At 41.4% G+C, this 21345-nt stretch overlaps 1 protein-coding gene across 1 annotated transcript in view; it reads left to right on the plus strand.

The window, feature by feature from the left end:
- Window positions 1-397, plus strand: part of Mphosph8 (M-phase phosphoprotein 8) — a 34631-nt gene extending 34234 nt beyond the window's left edge. Inside the window, exon 14 of the mRNA XM_051143178.1 lies at window positions 22-397. Coding sequence (XP_050999135.1) covers window positions 22-63 — 42 coding nt within the window. The 3' untranslated portion in view covers window positions 64-397. The remainder of the gene's footprint in view (window positions 1-21) is intronic.
- Window positions 398-21345: the final 20948 nt, after the last annotated feature.

Genomic DNA, 21345 nt, shown 5'->3' on the forward strand with positions numbered 1-21345 from the left:
ACATTCACTTCTCTTCTTTAGGTTAAATTGCTAATAGGTGCATACAGAGTGCAGCTGAACTGACCAAAGGAGAGAGACCAGGCCTAATTGTTCATATGTAGATTTACCTGTAAACTTGCAATTTAAGCCTGTTGCCTATTAAAAGTACAACAGGGCTTTACCATAGTCTACATGTAAGTATTTGTGCCATTGTTCAAAATGTTCAATGTTCTGCATAGTATATTTCCACAATGTGGAACTAGTAAAGAAATTAAAAACTTTTGAACTTGAAATTTTCTTTGTGAGTTTGTGTCTTTGAAAAACAAAGTGACTAAGAAATTCAGGGTGGGCCATGGTGGCTCCTACTTGTAACTTTAAAATCTAGGAGGCTATGAATTCAAGACATGAGCATTTTCCAAAACTCTGGTATAAAAACATCTCCTATACAAATAAGCAACTGTGATGATCTTGAAGGTGGCCCAGCTGCTGCCGCCACTTACATCTCCTAGGAGGCAGGAGAGTGGATGTTGGAATGTAGACGGTGACTAGTAAACTTGGTAAAGTGCTGCTTACAGCACCAAAAGCTCAAGGGCGTCTTCGGCTACATAATCAGTTAGACTTACCTGGGGCAACCTGTCTTACAAAAACAACGCTTGAATCATTAATGGTAGAAATGTGGTGTGCTGTGATTGCTATTAAGCAAGCATAAATTACAAAGTAAGGTTTTCTGGTCTGCTGCTTCTGTTTCCTCAAACACGATGTGACCTGTAAGAGATAAATCTTTCATCAATCGTAAATACATGTACAGAGGCACTTTGTTCTGATTTTTAGACACAGCACTCAAACCTGCAATCTTCTCTCAGGATTGTAGCCATGTCCTGCCACGCCTGGGTGGGTGTGAGGAGGGTGTGCTATTAAGTTTAAAGCCCAGCGTGGTGGTGCGCGCCTTTAATCCCAGTACTCAGGAGGCAGAGGCAGGAGGATCGCTGTGAGTTTCAGGCCAGCCTGGTCTACAAAGCAAGTCTAGGACAGCCAAGGCTACAAAGAGAAACCGTGTCTCAGGGGTGGGAGCTGAGTGGGGAGTTTTAGCCCTAATCAGCAAGCCTTAAATAGTCAATATAGCTTTACCTATTTAGGTGTTCTCTAACATAGCCAGGGAAAAGAAAGTTCTATCTAAAGATATGCTATCTTGGAACTCACTATGTAGACTAGACTGGTTTTGTCAAGTATCCAAGGCTGGTCTGGAAATCCCATATAACACAGGCTAGCCTTGAACTCACAGCCCTGCCACTGCATCAGGCCACTGCATGCTGGGTTCATAAGCATGCATTCACCCCACCCAATGAAATGGTTTATAATGAAAGCAGGCTCATTTCAACTTCTTAGTAACTTCTGACATTTTAATAACTTGGTTTATATATCTTTCTGTAGATAACCTATTTCTTTTCCATGTTAACATTTTTTTAATTAGAAAATAAAATCTCATTATGAAGCATGGTTTTTCTCTGTGTAGTCTTGACTGTCCTGGATTCATTTTGTAGACCAGGCTGGCCTTGAACTCACAGCAATCTGCGTGCCTCTGTGAAAGCAGGTATTTCAAGTGATGACAAGTCCAATTACAAGCTTTACAAAATGTGTACGTTCAGCCAGGCATGGTGGCACACACCTGTAATCCCAGCACTTGGGAGACAGGTAGATGGATCACTTTGAGTTCGATGGCTAGCCTGGTCTACAAAGTGAGTTCAGAATAGCCAAGGCTACACAGAGAAACTGTCTTGAAAAACCAGAGGCAGGAGAGCACCAGTAGATACTTTGGGTGCAGATACAGGCACCCAACACATGAATCATGGTGTTTCCTGAAATGTGTGTCCCTGGATTCTGGGGTCTTGTTTAAATGGACATTCTGTGACTTTCTGACAATGGGAAGGCTTTGTTTGCTCTGATTAAGCCTGAAGTGTGGATGCATATTCTGGTGACAGATGGTCTAGCACTTTATCCCCATAATCAAGGATAGAGATGATTTGGAGTGGCAGTTCAAGAGAAAGCTGGAGAGAAACAATATTGTTTCTATCAAAGTGAAAGTGTCAAGTATTAAGAATGTGGAGATGTTTCAACCAAGGCCTTCAAGCCACCCTTACCCAGCCTGGTGCCTGGATGAGATGAGGCAGCCTAACGAACAGGAACATGGGGCCGCAGTGACAGCCATATGTGCTAAGCTTCATCGTAGGCAGCAACTTAAAGAAAATCTTCAACCCAAGACAACCAGCCATGTTCAAGATTAGAAGAAAAGACTGATACTTTTTTTTAGCCTGGTTGTCCTGGAACATTATATACACACATACACATGCACGCACGCACGCACGCACACACACACACACACACACACACACACCCCACCTTCTACTTTGTAAATAACTCATTTCTTTCACTCCAGTTTAGCTAAACACTACACACATTAAGAAAGCAATCAGAAACATAAAACATTGTCCTTCCCAAAAACAGTACAGTGCGAACATGGCCTCTTAAGATACAGGTAGCACTGTAAAGTTTCAGCTCAAAATCTAAACTGTCCAACAACAGAACGTTGGGCCTGGTGGCACATTCCTTTAATCCCAGCGCTTGAAGAGAGGTAAAAACTGGAGCCACGGCTGTTCTCAAGGGTTCGGGCTAGCTAGGACTACATAATGAAATGCTGCCCAAGGTGGTATTCAATGGTAGGATATCTGCATGTGCAAAGCTCTGGTTTCAAAGACACAGGACCGCCAGACATGGCGCCAACACCCCCTAGCTGAGGCAAAGAGATTATGATGAGGTGATGGCTATGTTAAGAGAATGGTGGTTCTTCCTGATTCCTAACACCAACATCATGGCTCACAACTGCCTATATTCTCTAGTTCCGGGGAATCCAGTGCTTTTTTCTGTTGTCTGTAGGCACATGGTGCACAGACTTACATGCAAACAAAACATTCATGACCAGTTTGGACTACATAGTGGATTACTCAGTAAGACTGTTTCAAACAAATAGCACCAATACTAACTGTAGTGAGCACAAGCTAAATTAGGGGATTAGAATTTTAAGAGGAAGCTCTCCCTCTAAACACAAGAGACTCCAACTGACCTAATGCAGCAGTGGGCCCAGCATTCCCGGCTTTTAAGGTCTTGGGTATTGTACCAGCGGCAAGACTTTCAGCAGTTTCATGTTGTCTTAACCTAGGAATAGAAAAATCAGGGTTTAGTCCCTTAAAAATCAACCATAAATGATCTCTTACAGTTCCCAACAGTCATCAAGACTACTTTTTATTTTGAAAAACTATTTTTATTCAGAGGGTAATTTCTCTGATCCAAAATAACCCCCATTTCCTAAATGAACACTGGCTCAATAAAGATTCAGACTAATTTCCTACCACGGCAGTAAACACTATAAACCCTGGTTTCTGAAAGATCTTCCTATCTGCTAGCAATTGAACATTTTAAATGTGTGTGTGCGTATATATACATACTCATGAGCATGCTACAACATAGGCCGGAAGACATCCTCTGTGAAAACATTTTCCACCATGTCAATTCCAGAGATCAAACGCAGGTGGTCATGCGTAGCAACAGGTGCCTTTATTACAATGCCATTTTGGTTGTCCATTTATCATCATAGTTTTCTTTCACAGATTACTGGTCCGTTGATAGAACATTAAAACTTTGTTATAGGGGTTGAAGAGATGGCTCAGAGGCTAAGAGCACCAGAAGACGGGTTCGAGTCCCAACACCCATGTTTGTTCACAAGTGACTGTAAACTCAAGTTCCAAGGATCAAATGCCTTTAGGCCTCTGTAGGTACAAATGGGCCCCAACAATACATGCAAGGAAAACACCCAATGACTTTTTTTTAAAAAATAGTTTTTCGAGGCTACTCTAGTCTACAAAGTGAGTCCAGCATAGCTAAGTATACACAGTGAGACCCTGTCTTGGAAAAACAACAACAAAAAAGACAAAACAAACCCATGGTATAAAACCTTGTATTAAAAAAAAAAGTGCTATAAATAAATAAAATGATTATATTGGTCAAGTGGGAGGAAGGATCTCTGAGCACAGCACAAGATTAATAAACAAGGACACTTTTATATACTCAGCAACATGTATACTCTTATGACTACAAGAATATGAAAAAGACCGTAAGAAAATGGCAGCCCTTTCCCACCATGTATCACATACGACAAATTACACAACACACTAAATGTATAAGACAAGGAAGGCCTATATACACCCCAATACTATAGAAGCTGTTACGCAAATTGCAGTGAAAACTCAAGGGTATTTAAAGGCAAACACTGAAAAATTCTTGCCTTAAGCCGGGTGGTAGTTCACACCTTTAATTCCCAGCAAGTGGGAGGCAGAGGCAGGCAGATTGCTGTGAGTTCCAGGCCAGCCTGGTCTACAAAATGAGCCCAAAAAACCAAACAACAAAAAGGTAACCAAGAAGAGACTTGATGCCCTATGAGCATATACAGGGGGAGGAGGTCCCTCTCGGTCACAGTCATAGGGGAGGGGAGTAAGGGGGAAATGGGAGGGAGGGAGGAATGTGAGGATACAAGGGATGGGATAACAATAGAGATGTAATATCAGTAAAAAATTAAAAAAAAAAAAAAAGCAACCTAAATAAAAGGTACCATTTCCTGATGTGTGTACACAGTGCTCTGCCTGCATGTTCACCTGCAGACCAGAGGAGGGCATCAGATCTCATTATAGATGGCTGTGAGCCACCATGTGGTTGCTGCGAATTGAACTCATGACCTCTGGAAGAGCAGCCAGTGCTCTTAACCATCTCCCCAGCCCCTGTGTTTTTTAGCCAGGCAGTAAGAATGACTTTTTAAGCTGGCCATGGTGGCACATGGCTGTAATCCCAGGGGAGGCAGAGACAAGTAGATTTCTGTGAGTTTGAGGCCAGCCTAGTCTACAAAAGTGAGTTCACAACAGCCAAGGCTACAGAGAAACCCTGTCTTGGGAGGTGGGGTGGATTCTTTCTCAAGAAATGCATGTTTTGAGTGGACTAATTGATATGACCACACGATTGTCCAGAGACCAGTGCTCACAACAATGGTCCTTTGCATTTGTGACACAGTAGAGGCCCCTAAAGCAGTAAGAACCAGCTAGGATCTTTTCTAGGGGAAATCTTTTAATACATATATTTTTAAGATTTATTTATTATGTATACAGTGCTCTGCCTGTATGTGCAGCTGCAGATCAGAAGAGGGCATCAGATCACATAATAGATGGGTGTGCGACACCATGTGGTTGCTGGGAACTGAACTTGGGACCTCTGCAAGAGCAGTCAGTGCCCTTAACCTTTGAGCCATCTCTCCAGCACCTCTTTTAATATTTCTAATTAAACTTTTATGTGTATGAGTGTTTTATCTTCATATGACTGTGCACCACATGTGTGCCTTTGACTGGAGTTACAAAAAAGGGTTGTGAGCTGGGAATTGAACATGGGCTAACTGGGAGAGCAGCCAGTATCTTAAGCACTTAGCCATCTCTCCCAGCACCTCATTTCTTTTTTTCCATTAAAGATTACAGGATAACATTTGGAGTTAGCCAAGAAATGTTAGGTTTGCAAATACATAAAATCTAGTAATTTACAAGTTGATTTCATCAGATATGATTTTTATTTTTGTTTTCTAAGACAGATCTCATATATCTCAGGCTAGCTTTGCACTATGTAGTTGATGACGACCTTGAACTCTGACCTTCCTGTCTCCAACTCCCAGGTGCTGGAATTACAGGTGTGCACCACCTCAAGTGGATATGTAACTTCAAAGAAAAAATAAATTTCTGGTTTGGAGAGATGGCTCAGAGGTTAAGAGCACTAGCTGCTCTTCCAAACAAAGGTCCTTGAGTTCAACTCCCAGCAACCACATGGTGGCTCACAACCAACTATATTGTGATCTGGTGCCCTCTTCTGGCCTGCAGGCACACATGCAGACAAAACACTGTATACTTAATAAATAAATAAATCTTTAAAAAAAAAAAAAAAAATCGCCCAAGATGAGATAATCAGACTTGAATACAACAAATTCAAACAAACTGTTTACAACATGCAGCCATATCACATGCAAGGCAGCTATAAGGACACTGAAAAACTCAACCTGTTGCCCCCTTAGATTTCTACAGACTTTTCCTTCCTTTTACATTGTGTTTGGGACATGGCTGCTATACAGCCCGCCTAGTCTAGAACTCAGTGATGAATTTTAGGCAACTGCTCGGTCCAAGCACTGATCCCCAGGAGTTGCAGACAGTGATACCAGGGCCTCTGAGCAATAGTCACATCCTGCTCTTTCTTGGAGACTAAGTTCCCCCTGAGCTGGATCAGCAGCAGATGCAGGACTGAACCTGTGATCCTTCTGCCTCAGCTTCTGGATCAGCTGGGACAACAGGGATGCGCCACAAAGCCCAGCTCTACTAAGCATTCCAAACAAACTCCAGCATCATTTATGTCAGAGTAAAATGCCAACGAGAGTAAGCAGAAAACTCAGAGCCCAGCTACCTGGTAGGCTGAGTCAGATCACAAACAAAGCCTGTCTGGGGACAATGAATTAAAGGGGCAGCCATCCTATTAATAGCAAATTAAACCACTTAGACCACACAAACCTTATTGACAGAGTACACAAAAAAAATCAAGCACAATAAAACTCAAAAAATAAGCCAGGAGCAGTGGGCCACATCTGTAACCCTAACACTTGGGAGGCAAAGGCCACTGTCTGACTTGGAGGCCAGCCTGGTCTACAAAGTGAGTCCAGGACAGCCAAGGCTACAGAGAAACCCTGTCTCAAAAAACTAAAATAAATACAAATAAACTTCACATCTAAAACTTTCTGCCTCCATGCCATTACTACAGCTGTCTTCATCGCCTTTCCCAGTGCAAGCTCTGTGCAAACTGCACCTATCTTAACTCACGTCAGCCTGAAGCTTCATTGAGTCAATCAACCCAAAATACCTGGCACAAAGAAATTGCATTTTAATTCTAATGCTCCAAATGTCACCTTGAATAAAGGGCCTGTTCACTAATTCAACAAAACTGCAGTCAGTAGCAACATGAGGTCTCTATGCCCTTAGCAGAACTGTACAGTAAATGAGACTCACTCAGGAATCCAACAGACAGGGAGCTAGAAGCCTTGGGAAAGGTTTACAACGTAATGTCAGAAAGAGAAAACTGGTGCAAAGTTCTCTAGGAGAGAGGACTGGACCATGAAGCCTTTAACACCAAACCAGCTACCATGCCGCTAAGACCAGAGCAAAGAGCTCAGAAGTAAGCCTGGGGCTTCATCCACCTCAAAAGGGCTCTTTTCTCTTCTTAGATGAAGGGACTGAGAAGCAAAAAGCTCTATAAGATATTCAAGGTTAACAGTCATTTCATTTCTTGTAATTCTGAAGGGCCCCCAACCCACTTCTGTCTTGGGGAGCAGGCCACTCTAGGCCTGCTAGTTTGTGTTACATTTTGGGGGGAGTCTCACTGTGCAACTTAGTTTGGCCTCAAGCTCACAATCACTCTGCCTCCAGAAGACATCACTTTATTTTTGACTCTTTGTTTTTAAGACAAGTACTACTATGCAGACTGGGCTGGCCTGGAACTCTGGATGCCTCTGCCTCCCAAGTACTAGGATCAAAGGCGTGTGCCACCACACCTGGCTTGTTTCCAACTTAATGCCGTATCCATTTTATTTCCTACCCAAGCCTTGGCAAGATCTTTCACACTCCTACTCTGGCCTCCCAGTTTATTCTTCAGAAGTAAGGACCTCTCTAAAATACAAACTGCACAACCCCCTTCCCCAACTCCTTTTAGATAAAATCACAAATATTTACAATGGGCCTGGTTTTACTTTCAGCAGGGATAGTTGAGGTGAAAAGTCTTACTCAGAATTGCATATACTACACAGCCTATAAAGCAGTAACCTGGGTTGTCAACTTCATTACATGGGAGCAAATTAGTAACATCTAAAAAGGCTTTTTGTGAAGCAAATGACCGAAAGCTTTGGAAATGCCTCCACAAGCTTACAATTTCTATTCCTAAAACATTTACCAATATCTCTACTGATCTTAGGTACTGTGCTGGTTGGGGCCATGGGGGTTAAATAATTCCCATCCATCTAGGATGGACAGCATCAAAACAGCTTAATGAACCAAATAACCAAGAAACTCCACTGTTTATTCTGTGGGCATATTCCCACAGCACTTGCCTACATGTGGTAGAATGGAGGGCACAAAGTAGTAACTGCCCAAAAGACCATGTGATCATAGAAAACAGCCTACCAATAGGTCTAAAAGAAATAGCTCAAAATACTGCACAAAAATAATTTTTACAATGTGTACATGTGTATGTAGTAAAATATATCAAGTGTCCTCTGCCTGTACAGAAACTTATGGATCATACAGAAAATCAGTAATCACTCTCTCTGGTCAGAGAGGTTGGGGACCAGCAAAGAGTACAGGAATTAGCTGTTACATTTTATACCTAACTTATGAACTAAGTTAGTCTACTTCTGATTTTCAATTTTCTCATGTGAGCAACTGACTCATCAGAGTTAAAATCACACATTATAAATATTCCATTCTGGCCGGGCCATAGTGGCACACACCTTTAACCCAGCACTTGGGAGGCAGAGGCAAGCAGATCGCTGTTGGTTTGAGGCCAGCCTGGTCTACAAAGTTGAGTCCAGGATAGTCAAGGCTACACAGAGAAACTCTGTCTCAAACAAACAAGCAAGTAAACCACAAAACAACAAAATCCCATTCTGGAGCACAGGTGTTTAACAGATGTTGCTGGTCCTCAGAGGGACCATATTGGGACCAGTCCCAATATGAGACACTGCCTGGATCTACCGAGCCACATACTATATGCCTGTATATTTAAGCAACAACCATTTTACTTGTGTCTACCCTTTTCTTGGCCCCGTCACCCACCTTTTCATTATCAAGGTAAATTCTTGCTGTTGGAACCATGTTTATATAAATGGGCGTTTGTACACGAGTGCAGTTCCCACAGGGGACAAATGAGGGCTACTGAATTGCCAGAAGCTGGTATTCTCTGCAAGAGCATCAAATGCTCTTATATGCAACTGAGCCTTCTCCCCAGCCCAACTACTACTTCCTTTACTAATAATTAGCCAAGCTTTCCCCTTAAGCATCAGAATTTTTATGCGGTACAAACTTTTAAATGTCACAGGAGCATTCTATCCAGACATTGATCTGAATTATAAGTTGACTTAAAAGCCAAGCATAATTCCTGTCCTTTCTTTCATATAGGCCCCTAACAGCCAATTAACCAAAGTCCTAACTTGTAGTAACTCAGCAACAGTCAATCCACAGGTCTCATGTGTTTCATGGGCCCCAGCCAGGCTCCTTGTGCGTACTTCCATGTGTGGAACCTTGAGCTATATATCCTGTGCCAACTGGCTGGTCTTGAGTCTCTACTCTAAAAATCTACTGTCTGTGCCTTAACTACTGTCTCTGCCTGTAGTCTAAAGTGCTTCAAATGAAAAAATTCCCCAAATTGCTAGTTATCTAAAGAACACATCCAAATGCCTTTAACGTTTTTACATCCAAGTGGTTGGTGTGTGGAAATCAGAGAGCAAGTTGGGGAAGTCAGTTCACTCTTTCCAGGATGGAGGACTCACGTCTTCAGGCCTTAAACCACGCCATCCCCTCATTATCTGTTTAAACCAGAGTGTCACTATTTTGGCCAGATTGGCTTTGAACTCTTGCCTTACTCTCCAAGTAGTTGGGACTAAAGGGACCAATCACTATGCATGACTACCTTGTCAAGAATCCCCTAATGGCTCCTACGAGCAGAATAAGATCTGGCCTCCCAGTCTTAGTAGAGACTCCTACAGCTTTGTGGCTACTTCCCAGATCCCAACATAACCTGAGGAGCTCTCTGGTCCTATATTCCACCCAAAATGGACATAAATGACTAAAATGACACTTAGGTATTTGTACCCACCCAATCCCTGGACAACAGGACTCCAACTGTTACTCTGTATTTCACTCTCAATCCTTGAGTTCCCCTTTCTCCATGTGTATGGAAGGCACGTCTCAAGCTTCTAGCTTTTAGCCTTCTAGCTGTAGTGTCTCTTTCTGCATTGTTGTAGCCAGTATGCTATACGTCATTTGCCAGGGACCTAGCAATTTCGGGCAGACACCAATCTGCCGTTCCATGCTGGTTGCCCTGGTCTTCAGTAGAACAAACCCTTGCCGAGTGGAACTTTTACTCTGCTTCCCACACCCACTATAGAACCAGACATTCGCAGTCTACTAAGGGCTCCTTTTGAGACAGGTTTTTGCCATATAACACAGGGACTCACCCTCCTGCCCCAGCCATCTAGAGACTGGCATTAGAAGTGCACACCATCACACCCCACCTTCTCACCAAAGCAGAAGCAATCTATACTGTTCACAAATGTATCAGTAACATCTTACCATTCACTCTTCAGCCCCATACAACCAAATACTGTGTTCCCTTTATTGCGTCATCTGGGTGGCATGACAGCCATAAGATACTTGTAACTAACCTTTTACTATACATTAAACATCCCTTGGATCAGTGCCTAGAAGCAGAATGTGTTAAGATTTTTGCAATTTTTGGTGGAAAGGGATGTTTGTTTCTGTACAGTAAGTAGTTTTGTTGTTTAGAAACGGTCTCAGGATGTAGCCCTCACCAGAACCTCACTGTGTAGGCAAGGCTGGATTCATCTGCTGGCATGTGCTACCACAGCTGGAAAGGGGTTCCTGTAGGCTTTACATACAGAGCAAGGGACTCTCGGCACTTTAATGTACTCACTTTGACTGTTAACACTCACATTGTCATGAGGCATTTTCTACTTGTGGCAGCATGCCAATGCCCTAAAGTTTCAGATTTGGAACCTTTTGGACTTAAGACTTTCAGAAAAAGTCTAACCTTCAATTCACAACCATGTGCCTCAGTTCCAAATACTGGGACAGGGTGTATGCCAGCATGCTTGACTCTAAATTACTTTTTAAAAATTGTTTATTATGTATATATGAGTGCTCTATTTCCATGTACAGCTGCATGCCAGAAGAGGGCATCAGATCACATTATAGATGATTGTAAGCCACCGGGTGGTTGATGGAAATTGAACTCAGGACCTCTTGGAAGAGCAGCTCTTAAGCACTGGGCCATCTCTTTAGCCCTCTCACTTACTTTTAACAATGCAGTGACATTATCTTGAAGGCACCCAACTCATTGTTATTACTCCTATACATAAAGTACTCAGTTGATTTTGTGTTTGTGTTTGTGACTTCGATGGCCAAAGGAAAAGAACTATTAAAGGATAAGCAAAAAAATTAAAGAAGCACTTGCTTGTAATCCCAGCACTCTGGGAAGCAGAGGGAAGGGGGTCTCTGTGAGTTCAAGGCCAGCCTGGTCTACATAGTGAGTCCACAGGGCAGCCAAGGCTACACAGAGAAACCCTGTCTTGAAAAACCAAATAAATAAGTAAATAAATACAGTTAAAAATCCCAGTCAAGTGGCCTCCTAACTAACATTGTGCCACTAAAAGTCCTTATATCCCAGAGGGGCATCCCTGTAAATCCAGCTGTTCTGGATAAACATCAGCTCAGAGGAGGATAGAAAAGGCAGGCCTGTGGAGGGGAAACCAGGGCAAGGCTAGAAACCAGAGACAGGACTGTAAAGGGATCTGGGATCCTAGGTAGTAGTAAAGACTCTGAGTTATACCTAAAAATCTATGACGTTTACAAACAATGCTCCAAAGAACTAAGAAAGTCTTTAAGAATCTGTTCCCTTTTCACTGCTATACAGGGATAAAATATTTAGCCATCATTTTACTAAGTGTATTAAAATATATTTACATAGTACATTTTGGCTATAAGCAAGTCAGTTTTAGCTAACTTGAGTCCATTTATCTGTGAGAAAAAGCACATACAAAAAAGATACATGACCAGTGCAACAGCAAGACAACACAATATACCAATAATATAACTCAAAAAGTTCCAAATTCCTTTCCAAATACCATGAGGCACATCCACTCCCTGAATCAGAGAGAGTGGAGTGTAAGGGGCAGGTGAGGGCCTGCAGTTTGCACATGCTAACTTCAACTCAGTGATGGAACACAGAAGGGATGCAGTCTGTTTTACAACTGAAGACAAAGATGCATACTCCATAAAGAAACATATCAATACGTAGAAAACAATGTCTCCTTAAAAATATTTAAAATCATCATTGCAAAAGATCATTTTTAGTAACTTAAAATCTGTGCAATCAGCTGGGGCAATGGTGGTGCACAGCTTTAGTCCCTAGCACCCAGAGAGGTAGAGGCAGGGGGATATCTGTGAGTTCAAGGCCAGCCTGTTCTACAAAAAGAGTCTAGGACAGCCAAGGCTGAAAACCATGTCTGGAAAAACAAAACAAAATTTGTACAATAATCTAGAGAACAATACAAAGTATTAACCAAGGGGGCATGTAGGCACAGCTCAGCAGACACCTGCCTAACACACAAAACTCGGACTTAATCCCCAACACCACAGTGGAAATCCTAGCCATGAAGTCCTGGTGTTAAGGAAGCAAGCATGTGAAAACACCAAGAAAAACTGGTAATCTTGAACAATTTCCAAAATACTTGTTGTCTGCTGGTTGGTTTGTTTTTCCAAAACAGAATCTCTCTCTGTAGTCCTGGCTGTCCTGGAACTCAAGAGGTCTGCCTGCCTCTGCCTCCTATGTGCTGGGATTAGGGCTTCTCCACAGTATTTGTAATAACACAAAAGACCAATCTGGACGTTGTTCAAGTAGGACCAAGCTATGAATTACATACTTTTACCTTGAGATTTTTAAGGTCCACCCTTCTTTCCCGGGGACTTCATGCCGGTCAAGTGAGCAGTAGCCTTTGGCAGTACAACTTCTCAGTTGATACTGACAACATCCCAACTTACTCATCCAAACCTGCCTGACGACCATGTCCTGATGAAAACTCTGCCCACTGCAATTATTAGAATTTACAAAGTTATTACATAATTAGATAATCAGCTGCGGAGAGAATGTCCACCTACAGGGTGCGAACGCAGACCAAGTAATTGATAGATTAACCTTTCAGATTTGACAAGTTCCCAGGAGCCAATCCTTTTCACTCTTCAATACACACAAAATAAAAGGAAGCAAATGTAACACCTGACTGGCTTAGTTTTACACTCAGTGGAGGCCACTTTCCTGCAAATACTGTGGCTGGGCCTGGGAGACGTGCAGATCCGCCAGTCTTTCCTGCCTGGGCATCCAACAGCAAACACCAGCGTGTCTTGTGGAGCTGACATACAGAATACACTGTGACTCAGTTTTCAGTTGTATTTCAATTGATAGAAACTCTTTTTTTGCCCATATTGCCAGCCTGGTCAGAGGAGGAGGCCTGGCTGCTCATCCGCCCAGCTTCCCTCTTCCTGAGCGCTTGCTCCTACAGCGCTCTACTGAAAACTGGGCAACTCACACTCTTGACTGGATCTTCTTGGTCTGACACTCTAGGACGATGATGTAGTGGCTTAAAAATCTTTCTATGGGCCCCGCCCCCATAGCTCTCTTACCACATAGCCGACCTCAAACCCAAGGAACCCACTGTATTTTCTTTATTGTTATAGGCACAAGTTGAGACAAAAGTATTCCATAATTATTTATTGAACGAGTACACTAACTGAGAGTTTCAAAAACATACTTTTATTGGTACTGAAATATCCACTTTTCACTACATAGTCAACTTCATTTTCATTTTGAGATCCATGCCTCAACTTTATGAGACAGAATTACAGGTGTATACTTTGGTACCTGACTTAAGAAACTCACTTTTAAATTTAAATCATTTTTTTTTTCTCTTGAAGTTCCCCTCTCATCAGTTTCTGAAATAAAGCCAGCACTTGGAATCCTACAAGCATCCTCAGACCCCACACCACACCGATGTTCAAGTTGCTGATAAAACACTGGAGATTCTGCATGAAACCTAAACACCACATCCTACTACCAATTTAAATCATGAGTTATTTAAAATCTAATTAGATGCCACACACACATGAGCTGTAACATATTGCTTAGAGAGTAGCATGAAAAACTCTGTACATTGAATAATTTTGAGTATTTCCAACTGAATGTTGACGGAAATCCATGAATTTGGAACGTGGAGTGAAAGGGCCAACTGCACTGGATGCCAACCACTGTATACAAATACTTTGATACTGATGAGGATAAATAAGATACAGGCACAACAACTGAATACACATATGCTTACAGAGTACAGAAATGCGAAGAGGTGTTGAAATCTCACTTGGGAAACCCACACCGTTATCGGGGAGACAGGGGTCACATCAAACACTGGCGAACTGAAGTGGGAGGTTCAATGACTTGAGAAGACTGTGGGCAAATCAAATAAAGCTTTCCAGTTGAAAATACAACTGTTTCATTCCAGATGTGAAGCTACTATAATTGAAAAAGGGACTAGATGTTACTTCTTTAAAAAGATGCACTCAACGACGACTGTGGCGACACTTACAAACACAATAGGATGGTTAGCCTATTGTCATGGTATCAATAACTAATGACAATACCTTGAAAACAATCTATCTATGCATGTGCCCATTTTGCCTGCATATATGTCTGTGCACCATGTGCATGGAGACCAGAAGAGTGTGCTGGATTTCCTGGAAATGGAACTAACAGATTGTTGTGAGCGACCATACGGATGACCTGGGAATCAAACCCATGCTTGTAACCCTTGAGCCATCTTACCAGCCGAGGATACTATTTATCAAACAGAAAAGATTTTTACAGGTTTTTCGTTTTGTTTTTAAATCCCAGCAAGGCAGTTAAGCGCCTAACTTGCAGGAAAAGAGAAGACATGATTCTCTTAAGGCTATGCTTCCCATCACTTACCTTCCACACTAGAAACTCTTGGAACACTGCAGCTTCCTCTTTCCTGGCAAATCTATGCAGCTAAATTCACACTGCATTACACATCAGGAACTTACGACAGCCTTTAGTCTTATTAAGTGCCCTAATGCTATGTGTCTGTGCATCCAAGTCACTGCTGCCTAAAGCATTACTATAAACCCAGTCTAAAATTTAGCTAAAATGTTACCATTCTAGTGCTTTCTTCCCAAATCTCTCCAGCACCCCTCTCCAAGACAGGGTCTCTCTGTGAAGCCTCGGCTGTCCTAGACTCGCTTTGTAGATCAGGCTGGCCTGGAACGCAGAGACCCGTCGGCCTCTGCCTCCTGCGTGCTGGGATTACAGGAGTGCACCACCATGCCTGACCCCCAAATTTCTCAAAACTGAGTATGTGTCTCCAGGTTTCAAGGTGCTTTACTAGCACTGGGCACTGCTGCGTGTACACGCACCTGTGCCAAGAGGAGGAGAGCAGGGCTTTGAGGAGGCCGTGCCTAGGCGTACAGGGCGGGCACCGCTGCCCTCAACGCACTTTCTGTGTCTCTTCTCACTAACACAGCACTGCTCTCCATATACACGAACTTGAAACCCTATCCACAGGGACCCGAGTTCGCAGATTTGCTCTATACCACACCTGGTCTTCAACTGGAGTCATTTAAACACTTAATAAGGACTTGCTAGGAAACAAGTGTCAATCACTATCTAATCCAAGAGGCTCCTACTTTCTTGGGGCTGCTATGTCTTTTCCTTCTTGTGATACTGGAAACTGACTTGTGAGCCTCAATGCTAGGCAAACCCACCACCATCGAGCTACATCCCTGCCATCTTTGTTGGTGGGAGTTTTCGTAAAACAGGGTCTTGTTTATTAACTCCTGTCAGCCTCCAGGGACCTGAGGATGACTTTGAATTTTGTGATGTACCTGACTTACCACTCCTAGCTGGCCTGGGATAAAGATGAACAACATTATACATTTAAAGAGAAACTTTGTATAACACATCCTTTTTCAAAAATGGAATATATACACCGTTTATGGATATTATCAAGCAGGTGAAAAGGACACAATGTAACTTACTTCCAGAAATCTAGAGGGTTCAACTCCTCCCTGACCTACCGCAAACACCTACTATTTTGTTCAAAGAAAACAGATTTTACACAAGTTTGCATGTGCAATGATGGATATTTAAACTACTTTTCTTCTTTCACAAGGCAGGGAGAGCAAGGGTTTTGCTCATGCTCAATTATACCCCAGCACTGAAAGCCAATGCTGTAACAGCCATAGTCTATATAATGGGAATCTAAGAAAACAAGCCGTAAGATAAAACACAGTCACTGTGCTTGACAATTCCATGTCAAGTTTCCAAAAGCAACAGATGCCAAGTACCCAAATAGTTGATTTGACTGACCCCAATATATCATAATTATCACCCCCACAAATAGCTAAAATAAAATATTTTACATTTTTATTGCTATTAGCCTTTCTGCATCTAGTCAGATACTCAATTTCCTTAAAAAAAAAATCTGTAATTGAACAGAAAGTAAAGATGCAAAACCATTTAAATACAATGTTCAGAGTATGATTAATACTGTACTCAAAAACATTACTTACAAAATGTAAAAAATAAGTCTCGCAGACTCGCTAAGTCCGCGTCCTCGCTCGCAGCCCCACACACTGAGGAGTGCAGTTCAAGCAAGCTTTACTTCATCTGTTACCCGCTCACACCTCACTCTACCAGCACGCGGTGTCTTCTTTCAAGAACGTTAAATTCTCTCTTCTCTGAAGAGGGTGGCGGCCACTGCTTCATTCCCTGCTACTACATGTTAAGCTGCTTGCATGGTATTTGCTCTTCAAGTGCAATGCACAAGCCCGTGGGTGTCCCTGGGAGGGCACTGGCCCATAGACCCCCACAGAGGAACAAGCCCACCTAGGCGGCAAGGCCCAACACAGCAACTGTAGGAGATCAGCTTTGTACGGAGAGTTCCAGACACTGCTAAAGCATCAGCAGCAACCGAGACAGGCTGTCTCTGTCTTCTATTAGTGCAGTACTCTAAAGCAGCCCCCACTCTGAGAACCATAGTTCCCAACAACCTATGCACACTGCATTGAGAGCTCAAGATGGGTATGAATCTTGAGGCTGAGTTTGCTTCACCTCTATTCTTTTCAGCACAGTTACAAACATATTTTATTTCAAGGCAGAAATTAAAAATATCAATACATGTCATTTTCCATATTGTCTAATTTTCCTTTGATTTTCAGAAAACTGCACTGGTTCCAAATAAATCTTGACATGTGGCAATACAAAGTTAAGCAACAATGTTAATTTCCCTGCTGTACACAAACCTAAATACAAGGAACAGGTTAAACATCATCTAGAACTTCAGTGTCTTGACACAGGGGTGAGGAGGAAAACCATGTCTGCAATCACGAGATTTCAGTCATCTTTGGGATGGCAAGCACTCATGTTCATGCCGTTTGCTTTTTAGAGTGCCGTCATCAGGACCAAGGACACAGCTCGAAGAACACACCTTCCTTGCCATTTCACTCAACTAAAAGTAAAGAAGTGACTTGGAGTCATCCAACTCCTTTTAGCTTGACAGGACTCCATTATTTTAATAAATGGGATTACCAACAGATAATTATAGTTTATTGTGTCAAAGAATTTAGTAGCTGTATAGTTTATTAGATTTAGTCTGTATGAATATAGCTCATTTGGAAACAGGTTCATGAGTAACCATCTTTATGTAGGCTAGGCCTATCTATATCTTAGTCCTGGTATTCTAAGAGGAATGAATATATTTGACTCTTGGGAAGTAAAAGATAGGAAAAGCACCCATTTGCATAATATCAAAAAGCTAGAAACACCTGCCTGGCAGTGGTAGTATACACCTTTAATCCCAGCACTCAGAAGACAGAGGCAAGAAGAGATCTCTAAGTTCAAGGCCAGCATGGTCTACAAAGTGAGCTCCAGGACCGCCATGACTACACACAGAAACCCTGTATTGAAAAAACAAAACAAACAGCTAGACCAGGGGCTGGAGAGAGGGCTCAGTGCTCAAGAGCTCTGGCTGTTCCTTCCGAAGACCTGGGTTCAGGTCCCAGCACCTACTTGGTAGTTACTACTATCTATAACTCCATCCTCAGGGAATCCAATTCCTGCTGACCACCACAGGCATCAGGCAGGCATGTAGTCCATAGATATACGCTCAAGCCAAACACATACATAGTTAAAAAAACAAAACAAAACAGGCTACTAATACAATGAAAAGGGCAACTTTCTTGATCGTGGATAAAAGAATCATCACAGAGCCAAATCTTATTTTAGGTAAGGAAAAAGAAAAAAAAAAAATCACAAAATGCTTCAACAATTTAAATTTCCTGGAGACAAATTTGAAACACTGAATCATCTATGTGAAGGGTGATCGCTGGAAGGCAAGGCAAAATCTGGATTCCAAACGAAGACACACGGATAACTGACCTAAGCCAATATATTATGATGTTCATAGTAAGTCTTAATATTTTGTTTTTTTATTTATTCTGAAATAGGGTCTCACTATGTGGCCCAGGCTGATCTTGCCTGCAGAGAGCTGGGTTATCACACCTGACCAGCCTTAATTTTTGAAACAAACTCTTGTCAATCTAATAACGATGGGTCCTCATTACAAACTGATTTTAAATTTTATTATACTACATAATTCTGAATTAACACATCTTTGTTGGTTTCTGAAACAAATTACTTATTTTCCTCTTGAATGCTTTGATGGACACAATTTTCTAACATAACTAATGAAAAATATGACTAGAAAACAAATGAAGATTGTTGAGAATACTAACAGACTTAGGAAACATGTGTATCAAAGTCAACCCATTGCTAATAGAGTAAAACGCTATCTTTCTAGGTATGTTCACTGAAATGTAAGGAAAGATTAGGACGTTTCCCAGTGCCTCTCTCTTTACCAGGCACTAAGTCCATACACATCAACACGAGGCTCACCTGTTAGGTTGTTTTATCACTAATATTAAAAAAGTTTTAGTGAGACTCTCAAAATGTACATATGCTTATGAGCACATGTGTGTGGAGGCAGAGGGACTACTTCAGATGCTCCCCACTGCTCACACCAAGACTGGATGACCACCAAGCTCAAGGAACATACTTGTTGCTACTTCCTCACAAAATACAGTCTATATCTTTTTCATTTTCATTAAGAAAGTTTGTGAATACAACAAAGCAGACTGGAAAAGTATAAAAAAACACGTTGATCTAATACGATGTGATTCAGGAGCGCATACGTTTGCTGACTGGGAATAGTAGTTTCAGTAGTGCTTTTTAACTGTTAGCAGCTAAAAATACTGGAAAAGAACAGGAGTTGTTAACAACCTACAATATATAGGGACATTAAGCTATAACCAAAAATAAAACAGACAAATCGCTACTTTACCTCTTTTTAGATGGTGCTAGGGATCAAATTGAGGGACAGGTGCACAGACCGTATGTTCTGACTGTCAGCCCTGTCTGTACCCTTCTGGGTAACAAAGTCTAACGTAGTACCCATGTGTGATCCCCAAACCACTGGTGTCTGTATCGTGTGAGAACTTGTTAGCAAGAAATGTCCATTCTTTGGTTCTGGGGTTTTACTGAAAATCAGAAACTGGGGTGGAGAGATCAGAATCTGTGTTTAAGGAGCCGCACAAGGATTCTCAACTATTCCAAAGGTCAGAGAAATACTGGTTTAAAGGGATGGTCATTGCTGCTGTCTCACATAGGACCCAATTTTCCCATTGTTTTATCCTTTAAAAAGGGTATTTCTTTTTATGTACATAAGTGTTTTCTTTGTATACCACCCACAGAGGCCAGAATGCAATGGATCCCCTGGAACAGAAGAAGCAGTTGACTGAAGCATCAAGGTAAGTCCTCTGCAAGGGCAGCCAGTGCTCTTAATGGCCAAGTCATCTTTCCAGCACCCCTCTGCCCAGAAACTCTGTTTGGTTAAGAAAACATGTATTGACAATTATTTCAGTAATCAGTTTTATTCTGCTAAATTGTTGGACCCAAAATTATAATAACGTGTAAAATAGTCAAACCCAGATATATGTAAAATTTTCCAACCAGTTCAAAGAATTAGTAAATTCAAGGCAAATTATTGCTACTGCTAACACCAAAAAGTTCAGAAACTACGATAAGATCCGTTTTTCTTATTCATAAACATCAGTTAACATTTAAGTCTAAAAAACTTGCAAAATAATTATCTAATGATTGAAAATACCCAAGGGAAAAAAATGAGCTCTAGTTACTGACAAAATGCACACAACAATATTTTATATATTTTTGTGTGATATTACATAACTTTCAAAACTCATTTACAAAGGCATTAAGAAAATTAAGATGTAGGAAACTCATAATGAAACACAGCAAAGTCAATAGGTATAGACGTACAGAGTTCTTTGAAAACCCACAAACGTGCAAAATTTTATTTAGCCTGGTTGATTGAAAAGTATAAAATATCTTTTTTCATAAAAAGGCTAGAGCACAGAAGAATTATTTATAAGACCTGGTAAGGATACAAACATGAAACAACAAATAAATGTGGCTTTTAAGTTTCAACACTAATGTATTTATGTAACTTACATGATACACTCAGTATACAGATAAATTAAATGGCTTTGTCTTTCACAACATCAGCCAGAAAAACCCTGGTAAGATCATCAGTGCTAGCAAAAACTGCTCATATGTGGCATTTAAGAAAAGGCTCTATATACTGTTCTTACTGACCAAATTTTAAAATATGGGAGAAATAAAAAACGTATGTTTACATTAAGTATGCATGAATTTAATTCTACCCAATTTTAGTGTTATTTTTGATCTGGGAATTGAGGAAGTTAATAGTCTAAAATACACGATTATGTCACACTATAAATATTAAGCAACACTCATGAGAGAGGTTTTCTTATTTTATGTGTGTGTGTCCTGCCTGCAAGTTTGTCTGTGCACCTCTCGACCAGGTGACTGCAGAGGCCAGACAGAAACAGTGGATGCCCTGGAACTAGAGGTAAAAGCAGTTATGTGCAGTCTGGAACTAGGAAACAGAGCTAGATCCTCTCAGAGTAGCCAGTGCTCTTAACCACTGACCCATCTCCCCAGCCACTAGTAGTGACATTTTAAAGCACTGAAAATGAACAACTCTGACTTAGCCATCTTTAATTGTCCTGCAGAGAGGGACACAGTAGCAGCAATGGTCATTTCAAACCATACAACAATATGTCTGAAGCTATCTTTTTGCAATGTGCATTTATGTCTGAATACTGGCTGTACTGAAAATTTCAGTAACTCAGACCTGGAAATAGGTTAGTTCTGTTATTCAAAATGTAAGAAAACACAACATTAACCATGTAAATACACATTTAACAGTGAAGAGAAACTTTTAGAGGTACTTTA

Source organism: Acomys russatus, chromosome 3, assembly GCF_903995435.1.
Source record: "Acomys russatus chromosome 3, mAcoRus1.1, whole genome shotgun sequence".
NCBI classification, from domain to species: Eukaryota; Metazoa; Chordata; class Mammalia; order Rodentia; family Muridae; genus Acomys; species Acomys russatus.